Source organism: Spermophilus citellus (assembly GCF_964194105.1).
Source record: "Spermophilus citellus genome assembly, chromosome: 11".
NCBI classification, from domain to species: domain Eukaryota; kingdom Metazoa; phylum Chordata; class Mammalia; order Rodentia; family Sciuridae; genus Spermophilus; species Spermophilus citellus.
Window position 1 is genome coordinate 111,876,912 of NC_138192.1, and position 19,496 is coordinate 111,896,407.

Here is a 19,496-nt window from a genome sequence, read left to right on the forward strand (position 1 = left end):
TATTCATAAAGCAGTGATCAAGATTATCTTAGCATCATGAATCATCTCTTTGTCTGGGGTGTGTATGCACTCATACATAGAGAAGTATGGGGCAAGAAGCTTAAGTATTAGCAAAAGGGTAAAGCACACTGTGTGTCAGGAATCAGCATTGTATAAAAATGGGAAAAATTCCAGAACAAATAAAAGATGAATTTCATTTAACATTAAGCTGCATATTTTGATATATAAGTAGAACTTCTATTTTTTGATTCTATGTTGAAAAGAAGAACATGTAAAAACTTAAGTTCACTTAAAGCAGGAACTTAATGCTGCAATAGATCACCTTTCTCCAGAAAATCCTTTTAAGAAACATAAACAGCTAAAGATCAAGACCATGATCAAGATCAAGATCGTAGAATATGTAAGTTACTCATGAATTATATTCTTTGAAAATTGCTAGTCTGAGATGCCTTAAACCATTTGTGGTTCAGGATGGGGTGTTAATAAGTTAATCAATTCACAGGCTACTTAACTCTATAAAATTAAATCATGTTGGCTCTTTAAGAGTTTAATTTTTTTTCAAAAATCCTCTACTATTCGTTACACATACATAAGACACACACAAACACACACACACTCACACACATACACACCACACACACACACACACACACAAACTTGAACATTATTAATTTATACCCTGTTGATTGTTCTTACAGTGAGATAAAAGAAGTAACATAATAGCCTAAGAGTAAAACTTTTATCTGGGAATCCACCTTTTAAAATGAATGGACATTTAATGCCCACCAGAGAATATGCATTTGCAAATGAATCATTAGATTTCTGAAACTTCATAATTGGTATCTACCATAAATAAGTCATACATGAATACTAGGGCACTATGAATACTAGTGGCACTCCAAGGATGTAGAAAGGAATAGTGCTCAGTAGAAAAATAGAGAGGAGTTAAGTATTAATCACTGGAGTCTCAATGTCTCATATAAGGAATGGCATAGTCCTATGCCCATGAAAACATTATTTCCTTTGCTGTAACAACAAAGTGATGAAGAGGATCAGTAGTATTAAAACAGATGAAAAGGGAAATAATGATATACCTATACAAATACATTTGAAGAAGGAAAATTCCTCTCCGACCCTATATTTTTCATAGTACATCTTCATTTTCCCCCCACACCCATATAACAAAACTGTATTATTCTGTTTTCTGAGTTCACTGCAACCAAACAGCAAACACAGAATTTAATAAGATGGATTTCCACAAAGTGAAGGAATTCAAGGAGTCATCTAGATGCTTATTAAATAATGCAATGCCTAAGTTCCACTTGAACCTACCAAATCAAAATCTCCACAGGAAGATTCCTAAGATAGGCAGGATTTGCAAACATGCAATATGTAGCAAATTATCACTTTCTCTGATTATTTTATGCCATGATGGTAATTATAGCTACCCTCCTTTATCAGAGTTGGTATAAGAGGGGAATGATTCAGACCTGCCTGCTATTATTTTGGAGTGTTTGGTCCAATGTAGAATGGACAGTTTTAAATTTTCTGTGTTTTAAGTGTCTGGATCAAGTACTTACTACAGTTCTCAGCTTTTCTGTTATCCCGGATCACTATTCTTTGGTTAATGGTGCTGAAGAGGGTTGTCCAGTTGATGGTGTGATAATAACACAGGTTGCTATTGTCGGTTATATAGATGTTTCCTGCACTAATCTCCTTCAGAGACTGGAACTGTAGAGAGGTAATGCCTTGTTGCTTGAGGATCAGCAAGGAGAGGCCACTAAGAAGGAGAAAGGGAATGGAGCAAGGATAAATATGTTCTGGCCATGAATTGCTCTCTTGAAGTAAAATAAGGATTATTTTAAATAAGATTATTTAAAATAAGGATATCACTTCTTACTCCAAAAAGAATATCAATGGATCACAGAGACTGATCAATATGCCTGTGCTCAGAATAAAATTTTCATCTTTACATACTATATACTGCCAGTTCTAATGTTAATAATTTGTTTCCCAAAAAGAATATGTCCATTTCTTAAAATTACGAATCTTGACAATGTCTCTTTATCTTTATATTTACTACTTAAGTATTTGATCACTGTCTTTCCTCCTCCACCTAGATTTCATACTCCTCAACAATAAAATAATGTAGTAAATAATTATTTGTACAATGCTTGCTTATCTACCCAAAGAGATGTTGATTCTACTATAACTATGTAATATATTTCAGAGGGTAGATATTGCAGAAAATGACTACAGATTTGGGGTTTATTAATTTCTTATAAACCAAAACAATCATCATTAAAGAATGCATAAATAATGTTAGGGCATATTAAAAATTAAAGAGTAAAACAAAAATAAATTTTTGAAAAATATTCAGAAGGCTTGAACAGCTGGGGAAAACTTCACTAAAAGTTAAAGAACAACTACTCTGTATAAATACAGCAATTATCATTTCAAAAAACTGTTATTATTTCAACATAGTCTACAGTTTTATAATTCTTTTTGCTTTTATTCTCTAAAAAGCATGAGTCCTAGCCAGGCACCAGGGTTTACACCTGTAATCCCAGTAGCTCGGGAGGCCAAGAAAGGAGGATTGTGAGTTCAAAGCCAGACTCAGCAACTTAGCAAGACCCTAAGCAAGTTAAAGAGAACATGTCTTAAACTAAAAAATAAAAAGGGCCAGTTATGTGGCTCAGCGCTTAAGCACCCCTGGGTTCAATCCCCAGTACCAAATAATAATAATACTACTACTAATAATTATTATTAGTAGTATTATTATTAGTATTCCTATATTTCATTCAACTTATAACATTATTTTTCATTTTGGACAACAAAGTTTTCCTTTTCACTAACAATTTTAAATGTAACTTGCTGTTAATATTTAGAATTGTTTTTAATAAATATAAATATAAATTATAAAAACTGAATCATAATTCACTCTTTAAAATTTTTGTTTTCTTCATACCCACCTTGAGTTTTTATTACAAGATCAGCACAAGGCCTTAAGTGATTCATAATATTTTATTCAAGGATAGTAAAAGTTGTTTGTATATGCACTTGAGCACACTGCATCTCTCAACTACCCCTTTACATTAAGCTCCTTTCCCCTTTTAATTTTTAAAAAACTTTTCACAGATATTGTAGATTTTTAATAATAAAATGCAGTGTACTATATATAAAACATTATTATAAAATAATCCATTATAATATTGACTTTAGTCATTTCACAGATTTAAGCAAATTAAATAACAATATCTTTATGTAAATAAACTTGTATTAATTCATGAATAAAAACTTCATGCAGATGAAATCTGAGATAAACTAAAAAATAAGTAGTGGCTTAGTAAAGATTGTCATTTAGTTTTATCATGTGAATTTAAAAGATGAGATAAAATTGTATAACAAAGTCCACCTATTTTAATTTTGCTCTCCATTTATTAACCAGAGCTGCATGTAGAGTGGTGGACAAATCCCAAAACACCAGCCCTATGAGGCATAGTTTAAAAGACAGCACCAGAGACAATACAGCCTTCTGGTACAACAGAATAGACAGCACCAAGTAACTTTACTATATCATAAGATAATATACAATCAAAAAGAAAGTTTAACTTTGTAGTCCACATTAAGAATCACAGATTTGTAAAATACTAATATTACATTAGATGATGTCAGTTATTAGGGTTATTTTTATTAAGCTTATTTTTGGAATTGAAGGCAGAAACATCATATTACCAGAATCAGTAAATCAATAAGCCTGATGGTTTTGACTTGATGTACACACGATACTACTCTTAAAATTTGGGCAACTTTCAGCTTAATCCAAATATATATTGTTAATCCAAATATATATACCTACCTATACAATACTCTTCCACCAATGGTCACCAGGTTGGAAAAAACACTGAAGTCAGTCATATTTGGGGGCCATGATTGTATGTTCAAGAAACCTACAAGTGATAGGATGGTAAAAATAAACCAGGATATCATTGTCTTAGTAGTAGTGTTGATTATTAAAATATGATGAAAATGTATTGATAGTTTATGGAAGGTAATAAAATAAGTGTCTATTTCTGTTTATGAAAGATTCTACAACATATTTATTATTCTAACATTGACTACCTTAACCCATGAGTATCCCACACACTGGACTAAATTATAAGCAATTGATATCAAAACTATGACCCCCCAAAAACCTATGTATCTCATCCATATAGGATCACAAAATGGTATATTCTAAGACATAAATTACTCAGTTTGTTTTATTATTTTAAGTGAAAAAATATACTTAACTAAAGAAAAAATATGGTTTCTACTTCTATGAAATCATTTATCACTTTACCTCTATACTTGTGACATCAGTATCCACCTTGCATTCTAAGCCATTTATGTATATATTTAACCTGTCTTCTTAAGTTTTAAATTCTTTTATTCATTTTAATTTTTATTGGTTCTTTTTAGTTACATGTGACAGAAGAATCATTTTGATATAATTATACAAGCATGGAATATATCTTATTCTAATTAGGACCCCATTCTTATGGAAGTACACAATGGTGATATTCACTGTGATGTATTCACTCATATATGTATATAGGAAAAATATGTCAGATTCATTCCACTGTCTTTCCTTTTCCTATCCCCCCTTCCCTTCATTCCCCTTCGTCTAATCTACTGAACTTTTATTCCCTCTGTCCTCATTATTTTAGGTTAGCTTCCATGTATCAGTGAAAACATTCCACCTTTGTTTTTTGGGGGTTGGCTTATTTCACTTAGCATGATAGTACCTAAAACCATTCACTTATTGGCAAATGTCAGAAAGTCATTCTTCTTAATGGCTGGGCAATGCTCCATTGTGTATATACACATTTTCTCTATCCATGCATCTGCTGATAGGTTGGCTCTATAGCTTAGCCATTGTGAATTGTGCTGCTCTAAACATTGATGGGGCTGGATCAATGTAGTGTGCTTATTTTAAATCCTTTGGATATATACTGAGGGGTGAAATAGCTGGGTCAAATGGTGGTTCCATTGCTAGTGTTTTAGTACAACCACTCTGGAAAGAAGTATGAAGATTCCTCAAAAAAATACATTTTAAATTCTGGTGTAAGTCCATGTCTGCTTCATATTTATGAGCTGTACAACACTATTATACTAGTATTAAATATTTTAGGTACTCAATAAATATGAGTGGTACATATGCTGGGCACGCCTGCAATAAGAGTGACTTAAGAGACTGAGGCAGGAAGATACAAGTTTAAAGCCAGCCTTAGCAATTTTAGCCAGGCCCTAAACAATTTAGTGAGATCTAGTGATGTGGCTCAGTGGTTAAGAACCCCTGGTGTAACCCTAGTACCAAAATAAATAAATAAATAACTAAATAAAATAAAAGAAAGAAAGAAAGAAAAGAATGCTACATGTAACCCATGTTCTAACCATGTAGAAAACCATGGGTTCAAAGATCATAGATCATTTGACACTTGCAAAAGATAATGACAAAATTTCTAGGATATTTATTTTTGTAATTCTATGTACTTTTGAAATAAGCACAAAAGCTGAGAAGTAAAAACACCCATTGTTGAAAAATGACACGAATTTCAAAAACTGGAATTTGCGATGAAAATGAGTTGCTTATGCTAATATTATGCAATGTTTTTAAGAAAACACCAAAGTCACATAGTTCATAATACAGCAATTGCATTTTGAAAAGTACCTGTTATCTCTCTGACTGTCCGAAAAACATTCAGTTTCTCTGGGTCTATAGCTTCAATTGCATTGTAAGGATCCCTAGAAAATCAAAGAGATATAGACAAATTTAAACTGTGATAAAAAAGTGAAATTATGAGAAATGTGACAATTGTTATCTCGTCAAAATTGAATTTTAATTTGAAATAGGAAGGCAAGCAAAGTGTTGTCTAAATTGTTCTATGCTAGATGTGGAGGGAGAATTAATAGATGTTTGGGGAGATTTTTCATGACACAAAATATAAGTTCTTTGTCAAAGCCTATTCTCGATCTATAAGAATGGTTTAGCTCCAATTATAATAAAAAGAGCTTCAAAGGTAGTGAGTCCATGAACAAACCATCTTATTTTACTTTTAAAATTTTATTCTTAATCAGGAATAATATAATTTGAAAATAAATAATATCATAGTGAGAACAACTAACTTCTGGGTTCCTCGAAGAAGAAATGAAGGGTTTTTATTTATATACTTTGTTTTTCATTGTGTTGTTTTCTTCTTTTGTTTCTATATAGTTAATTTATGTTCACTTTCATAACAGAAAATATTGGCTTCCATCTAAATTAATTATATTTTCATTTGGAAAAAGCTTACAACAAACATTAATATAATAAAACATTAATATAATAAACATTAATATAATAAAATTATTGATATACAGAAGTCAGATCTTTTCAAAAATAAACAAAATTGAGTGACCCTTTAAAATTAAAATATTTAGTGGATTTTTTTTTTCAGTTTACATCTTAAGAAAATATTTTTTGGGTAAAACATATTGACTGTGTAAAATAATTGCATATTTGAATACTAAACAAAGCATAAACATAGTGCCAAAACCTTCTCAATAATTATAGTAACATTTTAAGTATCTGAAGGGATACATAATATTTTTAAGTTATTATATTAAAGGCTTTCCTGGCTGGGTAGAAACTTCATATTAATATGTACCTTTTACAGAAAGATAATTAAATTCATTGGATACGTTCCAAAAAAATTAAACCTTAAAATTAAACAAATTAAAAAATTAAACAAATAAGAAATTATTTTAAGTATGTATATACTTGTAGCAATCAAATGCGAATTCTTCCTCCAATGAACATTTATTTTTTTTTACCAGCCTATGAGTAACTTATTTATATGGAGAAAAAAAATACTACAATACAGTGACCCATTGGATATAGTCTTAATAGAGTTATCAATCAAGGTACTCCACAATTCCCTGATACACAGATAGGTATATGATTTATCTCCTGGGTATTTGAATCTAAATCCATTGACATTTACCCGCCTCAGCATTAGAGCCTTGGAAATGTATTAGTTTCTGCAACTTTCATCTCTAGAACCACCTGGTGCTGGCTTTCTTAACTTGGTTCACAAGTATATTCTTCTATAATGTAAACTATTTCACATTTTTTAAGATACCCTGATTGAGTCAATTACTATTTCAAACTAAGAAGAGCTACTAATGGAATGTACTACTAGATTAACATAGGGTGCTGTAGAAAGTTCAGATACTGGATGCTATCAAGACTGGAGACCCCTGTAAGTGCCTTTCCCTTTTCACACACAAACCTCTGCTCAGAATTTTATCTGAGCATGTGCCACATGAATATCTCTCAAAAGTTTGAAGTCTAAATTAAATGTTTTTGCAAACTTGCTTTTTTTTTAAAAGTAAATACATATGGGATAAATAACTATGATTTTGAAGACTATGAATCCCCAAAATGAAGTGTACCATGTGAGAAAACTCTTGTCCGCACTTTTTAAAGTGCCAAGACATTTATATGCAGAGGAAATATCATCTCTGCTACAGGAGAATTAGGTTTCAACATGTATTCTTTGATGAAGAGCTATGTGTAGAACAGCTCTAGCCATATCATCAAATATCCTGGCTCTATTGAGAAAGACTCAAAATTCAGGGCAAGCACACAATAATGGGGTCAGTCCAAATCTTATAGAGAACAGTTCCAGGTTGCCAGGAAGTTAATGAATTCTTTACTGTTAGCATGCAGCCCAATGGACCACAGAAATTTTATATACTTAATTTTAGAGATTCAGGACTCTCATAAAGAAAGTTGACAGAATTCCACTTACAAACTTCAAAGTAGCTCTTGGGATTTTCAGTGTACAGTCACTTGAAATCCATAGTATTTTAAAAATCAAGAATTTTCCTGCCTAAATTCAGAGACATGCAAAAGAACATTATGTCCACCCTGTCACTGTGTTTGGTGATACAAAATAAAGACTAGGATAAGAGAGAGAGAGAGAGAGAGAGAGAGAGAGAGAGAGAGAGAGAGAGAGAGAGAGAGAGAGATAATTCCACTAAATTCACTTCATTTTATCACCAAACCTATTATATTTCTTATTTCACTGTATGCCATCATTGGAGTCTATCACATAAACCTTTTCTTGCTAGGGTCTCACTGTGACATGGAATCCACATGCTAACTTGGTGAGCATGTTATTAATCTAAGTATATGTACATGAACAGTGTCAAAAATGCAAAACAGGGGCTGGGGTTGTGGTTCAGTGGTAGAGTGCTTGCCTAGCATGTGTGAAGCACTGGGTTCAATCCTCAGCACCACATTAAAAAATAAATAAACAAAATGGCAAAACATGAAAAGAGAAACTGATAACTATAACCATCACGTTTTGCCTATAGTTTCCATTCTAAATGAAAAATGAGTACTTATTTCTCTTTCTGACAATGGCACTATTTTATTATAAACCAAACATGCCAGTTAACTTTCTTTAGCCCTTTTATGTATTATAAATTTAATTGACAAATTTCCAGTAAATTTATTGTGCAAAGAAACTTCTTTTTGAAAAGCACAGTAACATTTAATTAGGATTTTTTACCCTTTACTAAAGAATTATCTCAGCTATTTTAATTAAAGATACAATCTTATTAAACACTTGTTAGTAATATATTGAGGATAATAACATTAATAAGATAAAACACTATTTACTTGAAGTTCTCTTTTTATAATAACCTATATTTTTCTCCTTATCTCTGACTCTCTTTTCCTAAACACACACACACACACACACACACACACACAGAATACATAGACCAACATACCTTTATTTATACATATATAGGTAGCCTGAGGTCTATTGAAATTTATGGTCATGCTTTACTAAGATGAAAGGGAAAGGTTTTGGAATATATGTCTCATTCTGGCATGAGACTGAGCGTGAAAGATATATCATATTTTACATATACACTTGTACTGGAAAAGGCCAAATACATTACACTTGAGACACAATAATATCAATTATAACTTCAAATATTCCAGAGTTAAGTGCTATTATTAAGGACAAAGAATCATCTGAAGTAAGATGGGTGATTTAGCTTGAAGGAAGTTTTGTCTTTATTTGGTTTCAAAGACAGTGTACAATAGATTTTAGTTAAGTCTATAAATAACACTTGTGTGCAATTTTCTATGCTATAAACCAGACACAGTCACTGAAGTTTTTCTTTTGCTCTGTCTTCTCATCCTTCTTTTTTTATTCTTTTTCATTTTCTCTCTTTCTTTTCTCCTCTCCCTCCTTTTTTCTGCATCCACCAAACCCTCTTGTTTTTTTAAAATATCTATTAAGACTTGACAATATGCCACATACAGAATTGAATAGTTCAAAATTATTTTTATTTTTAATTGCCATAACTATCAGAGAAGATGCCTGTTTATTATCCATCTCATTCTCAGGTTTTCACTGGAGGACCACCCAACTTAGTTCAAACTGTCCATCATGGAGCTGCAAATTGAATTCCACTCTGGTCTGGATCAAGTTATCCAGGTAGAAACTCTACTTTGCATTTTTCTGTGGTTATTATTAGTTGTTTTGTTTTGATTACCTTTCGACTTCTAATCCAAACTGTTTGATGTTTGAATAAAGGGTTTGTTTATTACCTGAATGAATTAGCAAAATTGTTCTCCTAAGAAGTCTGGTTTAATTAAAAGTTTTGTAATATTCTTCTCAGGTACATGCAAATGCATTGTTCCTACTTGTGTGTTTGTTTTGAATTTACTTATTGAAGTTTTTCCCCACCCTAGATCATGGGTGCATGAGAATATGTAAAATCATTTTGTAATTATTATAAATCCAGAGTTTGAAAAAAATATATTGTATGATGAACCAAGATTAAATTATTCTGAACCTCACTGTATGAAATCTTGTCCAAGCCTTCCCATCTATGTGAATTTTCACCATTAGAAGGTCAGTTTTCATAAACCTGTTAGTGTCATTAAACTTTTTCAGTGGTTATCAACAGAGGTAGTTCCACTCTACTAAAGGGAAGTCAGGGCATTTGTGGAGTGTTTTGATTCTAATAGTAATTGGGGGATGATAGAGACTTTTAGTAATAATCTGGGGCCAAGGTAGTTAAAAGCCTCTTAAAGTGAAGAATTGCCTCTCCTCTGGTACAACCTTAAAACATCCTCCCTGACATTTAGAACCTAATATCTGGAAACTTCTTGCATAATACTACTTTGTATGTAATTCCCTATGCAAGTCTCTGTAATTTCAGTGAAACTTATTTCCCTCTTCCTTTGGTTACACCATGTTCTGGTTATTTATGTTCTATTCTAGAGGTCAGCTATTCCTCTGTTGCTCCATGCCCCCACCCCAACATTTCCTATACAAAATGAATTCTAATCTCACTTGTCATAAATTCAAATTTTCATTATAAGTGGAAGCCGAGCATTTTCCTATCAATGCCTATTTTTATTATATGTGACTTTTATTTCTTCTTTAAATTATAACTGGTGAATTATAATGATTTTCTAAAAATTATGTATGTAATAGGCTCTATTCTCTATAGGTTTTCAGTATTGAGAAGAAGCATCAAACGTTTAATATATAAAAGAGAAAAGTTGAGCTCTATAGGGATGAAAACCACTTGTCTAATACAATTCATGAGAATATGACTTCAAATCGTTCCCCACACTGATAGACTTGAAGCTATTTCATTTATTATTTCCACATAGAAGCAGGTATTGTGCATTAAGTAAATCTCTCTTATTTCTCTGCTTCTCATAGGAACTAATTAATATATGATCTTTCATTCATGGTAATATTTGATTTTTAAAATAGTTAAAATATAAATATATTGCTTTGTTAATTTTCATATATTTTTTAAATTATAAAGATTTTTAAAATTATAAATATTAACCCAGGTCTCCTACCCAGGGACCCAAAGAGGCTAAGACAACAATGCAGAAGGCCAGTGGAGAATATGGTAAAGTCAAGGGACAGTCTTCATTTCCAGTGCTAGGGCTGTCCATCTCCAACAAACTGCAGCCGTGTAACAATATGAACTTGCACTAAACAAGTCTACATGTTTTTAAAGAGAAGTTCAAACTTTTATTAAAAAAATAACATTTCTTAGACCAAATACAACAAATCAGGAAGAAATTACATATATACTATTACAGTGTCTGATAGGAAACAATATTAAAATTTATATTTTAAAGTAAAGAGTTATTTCGTGCAATAAGACAAACAATAATGTGTTTAAATGGAAAGAAATAGTTTGTTTTATTGTTCTTGATATTCCTATTTGGACATGTTTATTTTTAATGTTTTAGATGTTTGTGCTTCTAGAAATTATGTGCAAAAATATGTTCAGAATAAGATTTTGAATTGAAATATGTATGTGATAGTCTTTATCTGTTGCCTGTAGTGCTAATATTTAGGGATTAAGTAGTAATATAGACAAAAAGTTAAAATATAAAATAAAAATATTGACATTTTTATTACAATTCAAAGGATACAAATTTGGTTGTTTTCCCAGTTAAAACCAGCAGGTGGTTCTGAAATGAAGGCCTGCAGATAATGTTCCAATTTGTATTACCAAAATGAAATTTGTTTAATAGATCTCTTACAGTCATAGTAATTTCCCAGCTCAAGAAAATATAAAAAGATTTCATAAAGGCAAAGAAAATTTCTGAAAGAGTTTCAGAAGAATTCCAACTTTGTTTTATGCCAGATTATCTGATTTGCTTTAACATGGAAATTTTTAAAGGATTATTAATTTACATTATCTTGACCTAATCAGTTAGAAATTTGAATGAAGTTTGCCATTTTATTAATTAATATCATTTTCTTAAAAGCAACTAAAAATAACTCAAGCTTGATGCAAACTACAAATTTTAGGAGAATTCCATGCCAATAAATTTTAACTTAACTACAAATTTATATTTTCCCATCTAATTCAAACTGGAGCTCCACCCCAAAATTCTGGTTTACTATCACTGCTTTTGAACTGGCCTTGGTTTTATTGGCAAAGAGCATTAACAGAAGGTAAAACTGTTCTAGGTTAAAAAGAATCCAGCAAAGTTAAGGAATCTCTTCTGTTTTGTCTACATTTTGTAAGATAGTTTTGAATAAAATTGAATACTGACCCATGAATACCAGTGACAAGGAAGATCAAATTCCCATTGATCTTTGTACAGTTTATGAATTTGTCAATGTTACTGGAATCCACAGTCTGAGCTGACATCAGTGATCCCGTGCCAATGCCATCACAAGCTGTAGAAACAAGACTCACAGTCAGCCGGCTGAAAAACTTATTTTTGGTCAATAAATTATTGCACTCTCATGATAAAGGAAACAACATTTTATTGAAATATTAAAAAGTTAATTTTTTTCTGGAAAATAAAATAATTCATTCAACATTTACTCTTGTCCCTACTTAAAATATTGTCCTAAATAAAAAAAGATGTCCTCGCATGAGTCTTTGTAAGAACCGTATTTTATACTAAAACCTGACATTCATACACCACATAAAAAAGAAAAGCCTTCATTAATCATTGCTTTTTCTTACTAGATTAAATTTACTTATTTTCTAACCCAATCTAAAACATTACTTTAAATACTTTAAACTGCTGGTCACTTTAACAAAATATTTTCCTGGCTTACTAATATTCTACAACATGTAATTTGAAAAACACTGGACTAATGAAGAATATACATCAAATAAAGAATACGAATGATATGAGTTGTTACCATATCAATTTGGGTCAAGGGACATTTATTTAAAGACTTGGACCTAATGTTACCTCTGCTTTCTGAAGGCTTTATTTAAAATAATAGTGTGTGTGTGTGTGTGTGTGTGTGTGTAGAGAGAAAGGGGAAGGGAAGAAAAGAGAGGGAGAGAGGAGACAAGGCAGTCTAAAAGTAAATGTGAAGTTTGGCATTTTCTAAGGAACTCCTTGATCTTTGAGAAGCTTAATAATGTTTGAAAGATGTGAGCTATACTTTGGTCCTGCTTAATTTAAGCTTCATTCTGGTGAGGAATTTGATCACTCACAGCTAAAAGGGATTTCTTCCTCCACTAAAATCCTACAGCATGAATTATCTGCAACATTTATTTAATGCTTGTAGTAAACCTCATTGTCATTTCGCACATCTTTTAAAAAATATTTTAAGATCTGGAGAGTAAGTTTCATGTGGTATATCCCTTTGCATTCCTGTTTATGCATAGCAGATAATTTTGTGTAGAGTGGCAAAGTAGCTAATATGAGCTATGATACTAAAATAAGCATGAAAATCCTTGTTGAGTATCAAACATCTAATATTTGTTACTGACCAAATGGAACTTTATTATTTCTGAGCTCCTATGAAAGTTAACTCTTGAGTTTTATCTGGACCGTTTTAGTTGACATAATTCAAAACCAGTAATACGCACTGTTAGTTGATACTTTGGGGAACTGTCCAAAGTCATGGGAAGTATAGGGGAACAGGAAGGTTTCATTGTGGTAGTGAGTTTATTCTGAGGCTAACTTCATTGGCCTATTGAAAAGTAAATGAAAGACCCTGGTATAAGGTCTCCATATAAGCCTTGGTATAAGACCATGTTCTAACCAAAGTATTCTAAGCTATCACTCACCTTTTGGGCAAATATCAGTGCAAGGTTTACACATTTTAATCCCATTTTCTTCTACTTCCATCTTGGAACTAGGGCAGGCACGCACACAAGAACTAGAATCGACCACAAAGTTATCTGATACAAAAAAAAAGGTAAAAAAATAAAAATTAAAATAATGTTAATGTGCAGTCATCACATTTATGTATTTATTTTCATTTTTTATTTCTTCAGCTTAACTACCCAGGTGTGCTTTACCACTGAGTTACATCCTCAGTCCCTTTTATTTTGAGACAGTATATCTCTAAGTTGCTGAGGACCTCATTAAATTGCTATGGTGGCTTCAAACCTAGGACCTCCTGCCTAGGTCTCCCAATTTACTTGGATTACAGGTCTTGACACTATGCCTGGCTCAACTATCAAGTTTAAACAAAACATTGTAGGGTTTGACAATTTATATGTCTCTTCCCTTAAAACATTTTTTTTTAAAATATCTCAACTTGAACTAGTATCTTAACCATCCACACTGAAATCGTAGGCAGTGTGTTAGCAGAACCTTGCACTTGCTTTTCTATGGCTCTATATCCCGAACTGCCCCCAAGATATAGTGGATTTCCTTTAATACACTTAGGAAACTACATGACATTTAGTTTGTGTTTCTCAATAGTTCCACTTCATTTCAGGTCATGATGCAAGTTGGAAGTCTAAAAATACTTCAAGTTCATGAAGCACAAATGAAGCTTAAGTTAAATTGCTTTGGATCAAGAGAGTGCACTTCATAACCAGGAGAAAATGTTTAAAATATGTTCTATGTTTCAATGGAGTGCCATAGAACATTCCCATATATACTTTATTTTTTTAAAAGAAACAAAAGGAAATTTCAAAGGGTATAGACACGGAACATTTTATTACCTAAACTTAGTGAAATATTTAGGAGACTGGGTGATCTTTGATACACCAGAACATCCTCTACAAAATAAGGGACAAATAACTGTCTCTGGACTATCCCACCATAAAGGACAACATAGTGCCTGCAAGACCATTCTGGTTTGAAGGGCAGAATCATCCTATGCTTGGGAATACTAGCCCACTATGCAATAGTGTGGAAGCCTTCCAGACTGGAGGGAAGCCCAGAGCAGGAAAGGCACATGGTACAGGCAATTTTGTTACTTGGGACATAAAACCCAATAGGTTGTATAATATAGGCAGTAGTATAATGGGAATACATGGCACGTGAAGTTATGATAAGTAGCAACTGGAAAAACTTAGCAGATAGGTTTCTGGAGCTAAGTCATGCCATTAGTAGCATTTAACAAAGAGTTCCTGACATGTTTCCGAGTCCTGGTAGAGTCAAAATACCTCATCATGGGTCAGTGGTTACACTTGTGGCCAGAACTACCCATGGTGAACAAAGTTTTGTTGGAGTCATGATTTCATCACATTAAGAGCCAACAGCACTGTAAAACTGAAGCAGTGCATCTGGGATTGGGTATGTGCAGAGGACAGACACAAGTGACCTGCATTAGCTGGTGATTCAGACCCCATGTCACCCACCCCTGCCATTGTACACCACACTCAGCTCATGCCTTTACTACGTGGAGATTAGAGGTGGCACTTAGGAAAAGCTGACCAAAAAAAAAAAAAAAAAAGTTAAGCTTGATCCATGGTTGCAAAAAGAAAATGGACAGTGGCTTCCCTGAAGCCTCACTTAGGAATGGAGTTGAGAGGCAGAGGAAGGACATACTTCTGGGTAGGACAATTCATCACTCATTTTGTGTGGAGAAAGAAGAGGCTTCTTATATGGACTCATAATCAGTGGCTTGCCCTGGAAGGAGAAATACTGGAAAATCTGATAATGAAGCAAATCTGGGGTACTCATGGGAGTAGGCACAAAGCATGGAGATCCCTGTATTCCAGTTGTCTACCACAGAGCATTGACCTCCAAAGAGTTCCTTTGTTGAGAGGGTATCAAAGCCCATTTCTGCTTCCTTCCTTTCCCCTACAGGTATGGATTCTGAGACTATTCCCTAATAACCTAATCTCTTTGCCAGGAGACCCCAACCTGCACCAGTTTCATCTACTATGTGTTAAGTGAGTATTCTTTCTGTGAGGTCTTGGATAGTACCATATAATTAAATGCTTTCATATTTATGCAGCAATTTATGCCAAGTAGAATGAATAAAGATTATAATTGGCCTTATGCCAATGAGGTTCAGGTTTTGCAGCCAAATTTGTTTCAAAAAGGTATGTTATTTGGAGATGTTAAATTTCAGAACTCTGGATTAGGGATTGTAGACCTGTATTTAGAAGCTAAATGTCCTTGTTTTCCCAAGACACTTCAAGCTTGGCAAACCAAGAATCACAAAGAATGCTCATCTAAAATTTAAATTTCACAGTGGACGTGTTTAAATTAGCCTGTAGTTTCACAGATGTAAACTAATCAAAGACAAAAGCTTTAAGCGAGTTACTACATCTGTATTCTGTAGATCATAAAGCTTTCCTTTAAAAAAGTATGTGAAGAAATGTAACTTTTTTTTTTTTTTGGCCTTTCCAGTAGATGAAACATGAAACATGGAGGAAAGTCCCACTGGTCACTCAAAGCAAAGAAATTGACTTTAGGAAATGTCAACACATATGTTATATTGAATACCTGGAGAGCAATGCTGGTCATTTTGAATACCCAGGATAAGTAAACAGTTTGCCAAAGCTCCCTAAATGTATTCTTTATACCTATTATTTTTTGTTTAAAATTAGATTTTATATGAAAATTATAATAATATATATCTTAGTGTAAACAAATTATATGAATGAATTTAGGTAGAAATCCATTCTACTAGAAGCAGGCCCTATTTATTTTATAGCTTGCTTCCACTTTATTAATCAACTTAATTAACTTTCCCAAGAAACAGCATAATGTGCAAGAAAACTCAGGTGTAGTGAAAATAACAAATTCAGGAGTCAATAAATCATTGCTCTAACCTCAAACATTCCAATCCTTCACTATGAAGTTTAGAACACTTAAATATCTTGAGCTTTAATTTCCTTGTTTATGAAATGAGAGTGAGAGTACCCATACCCAAAGAAATCCATGACTATTCAAACTTCAAGTTAAAATGGATTTATAAGAAATGTTTTCTCATGTCCAAATAATGCTCTAATTAATTGGAGTATTTTTATTGTATCACTTACGTGGGCACTTCTTGACACAGAATGCTCCATATGTGTACTTTGCATTGAAGTTGTGTTCCAATTGAAAAGTAGTTGGATTGTAGACAAAGGTTTGGGGACATTGAGTCACACATGCCCCACTGTCATTGAAGTTCATGCAGGCCTGCAACAGCAAATATAATTTTCATTTATAAATAACTCTCACGATACATACTAATGAAACACTGTGGTGATACTTTTATGAAAGTTGTGTTCATTACCTAGTATACATCAATTGTATAGATACTGCAAATTTTGATACTTTTAAACTCATTTATGCTTCTGAGTTTCCATAATTTTTTTTTCAAATGTCAGTGATATACCATCTATGGTTTCTAATGTTCAAATTGCTTAGTATTTAGCCACTGATTTTGAAACTCAGAAATGGTTTAGATTATTAAAATTAGCTGATCGTGAGGAATTATTGAAGTTCAGACTGATTCAAATCATTTATATTAAGTTTTAAGGTCAATTGAATCTCCAATTCTATGTTTGTGTGTGTGTGTGTGTGTGTGTGTGTGTGTGTTTGAGCTTTCATATAGACTTCAGTGCTTTAAGTGGAATGTTAAACATAAACATCACCATTGAATAGTGAAGAAATGTGATGGATGTTTAAAGTGGACTTAAGGAAAAGGTTCTGGCAGGTGACTAGCCACAGGTAAATTTAAGGTATATAATTAATCTGTAAATAAATAAGATGAGGCCATTTCTTGTATGGCATTTTTCAAAATGCCACACAATTTAGTAAAGCTACCCCTTCAAATAAGACAGTTCCTCTCTGCTGACACAGATTTGTCTTGAGAACTCAATTCATTAGTACTTTCAAGCTAATTTGAGAAGAACTAAGATTCATTTTACCACCTGAGAATTAGGTATTTGGTAGCAAATAAAAACATATGTATAAGTACACATAAGCATGTGATTAACAAAAGTATGGATGAGCTAATTCTCTTAATTAAGAAATTAAGCTTTCATAGGCATAATTCAAGACTTGGAAGGCAAGCTAATGTGAACTCAAGTTCGGTTTTACATTTCATCATAAATTGTCATATGGTTATTAATAAGCATTAATTTATTCTGTTTCCTCAAAACATTTGCTTCATCAATTGTTGTTTTAGTGAGCACTTTATCACAAACATGACAATTCCCTGATGAAGGTCTACTAGATGCATAATCAGAATGAGACTCACTGATGATACATTATTCACTGAGATGACACTTTCTAGGAAGAATCTATTAAAAACCAATCTAGAAAACTCAGTAAGTTTTAATTTATGGTTATGAAACTTCATGTGTCCTTATAATTGCTTTACTAACATATTTTATGCAATCTTATGCATTAGATTGCTTGGCAACAAAGAACATAAGCCAGAGAAATAAAAAAAAAATACCTTTCAGACAACAAACAAGCATATTGTAACTTATACCAGGGCCTCAGTCTGGATTTCATGAGCATTCTGTAACAAATGCCAGAATGTAATTACTGGGCCATTCCAAAAAAGTAATGAAATGAGGATTTTGAACGTTACTTGATCTGCTTGTCATGATAATGAAACAATAAAAAAAAGGTGATTTCAAACTTCTGAGAGTTTTTATTATTGTTTATTATAGTTATTGTTTTGTAATTATTAAAGCAACACTTTCAGCGTTCAGTGTCTTCAAAGATCAATCTTCCAATCTCATCTGTCTCTATTGGTGATGGACAAGAAAAAGTTCTCAGTTTAGGAACTGCTGATCTTCTACCTCAGATTTTTAGCATTTTGATTTCCTTTTTATCTGCCTCCCTATATATTTCTGCAATAAATATTTTTTATTTCACTATACAATTAGAATAGATAAGTTCAATTTCTTATAATAGTTTTTAAAAACTAAGAAATTACTATGTATAAGATTTTTAATTTTTATTTTGCTTATTGAAATTAAGCATCAACTTTTCTAAATGCTCAATTCTAGAATATATGTTCATGTGTTAGATATTTAATAAGCAGAATAAAGAAAACAAGTTTTTTTGCATTCACTTTCAACAGTAAATGGGATTTGCTATTTTTATAACTTTTAGCTTAAAAACAATACTAGGGTTCTGGTGTATAAAATTGAGTTAAATAATGCTCTCAGAATTGCTCATATGTATTCCAAAGAACAAAAAAGTACTATATCAAGGATATGTTATCAAAATGTAATTAAAGTGTCCCTAACAAGTTGCAAATGCAGCTAAAATATAAATCATAAAATTAGCATATTGGTTGTTTTAATGTGCATTTGTAAATCTTAAATTTTGAATAACATGAACCTGTAAAGAATAGGAACAGGAAAAATACTTAAACTCATAAATTTATCTGCTATAATCATGAAATTTATGGTAAAAATACAAAATGCAATTGCCCTCCCTGATGGTACTTAAATATGCAATGATATGGACAAGCAACCTCTGTATTTTTGGAAAGGATATATATTATTAGATGCTAAGAAAGATACCTCAACATATTCTCCAATAAACCTCACTTTTAACATAAATTGTGCCCAAAATGCAGAAGTAATTCAGTGGAACAGAATAATTCCAGTTAATCAATAGCCAGCTCAGTAAGAACATGATTTCTAGGAAGAGGCCCTTAAGGATCTTGCTTAATCTTAAAATGGCAAAACTTGATGTTAAATAATCACATGGGAGAAATTCAATA

General features: G+C 32.2%; 1 protein-coding gene across 3 annotated transcripts in view; it reads right to left on the reverse strand.

The window, feature by feature from the left end:
- Positions 1-19,496, reverse strand: part of ERBB4 (erb-b2 receptor tyrosine kinase 4) — a 1,081,463-nt gene that overhangs the window by 293,141 nt on the left and 768,826 nt on the right. For all 3 annotated transcript variants that reach the window (XM_081261308.1, XM_081261306.1, XM_081261307.1), the window contains 6 exons: positions 16,801-16,942; positions 13,636-13,749; positions 12,149-12,275; positions 5,714-5,787; positions 3,860-3,950; positions 1,581-1,780 (listed from right to left, as the gene is read on the reverse strand). In XM_081261308.1, coding sequence (XP_081117434.1) covers positions 1,581-1,780; positions 3,860-3,950; positions 5,714-5,787; positions 12,149-12,275; positions 13,636-13,749; positions 16,801-16,942 — 748 coding nt within the window. The remainder of the gene's footprint in view (positions 1-1,580; positions 1,781-3,859; positions 3,951-5,713; positions 5,788-12,148; positions 12,276-13,635; positions 13,750-16,800; positions 16,943-19,496) is intronic.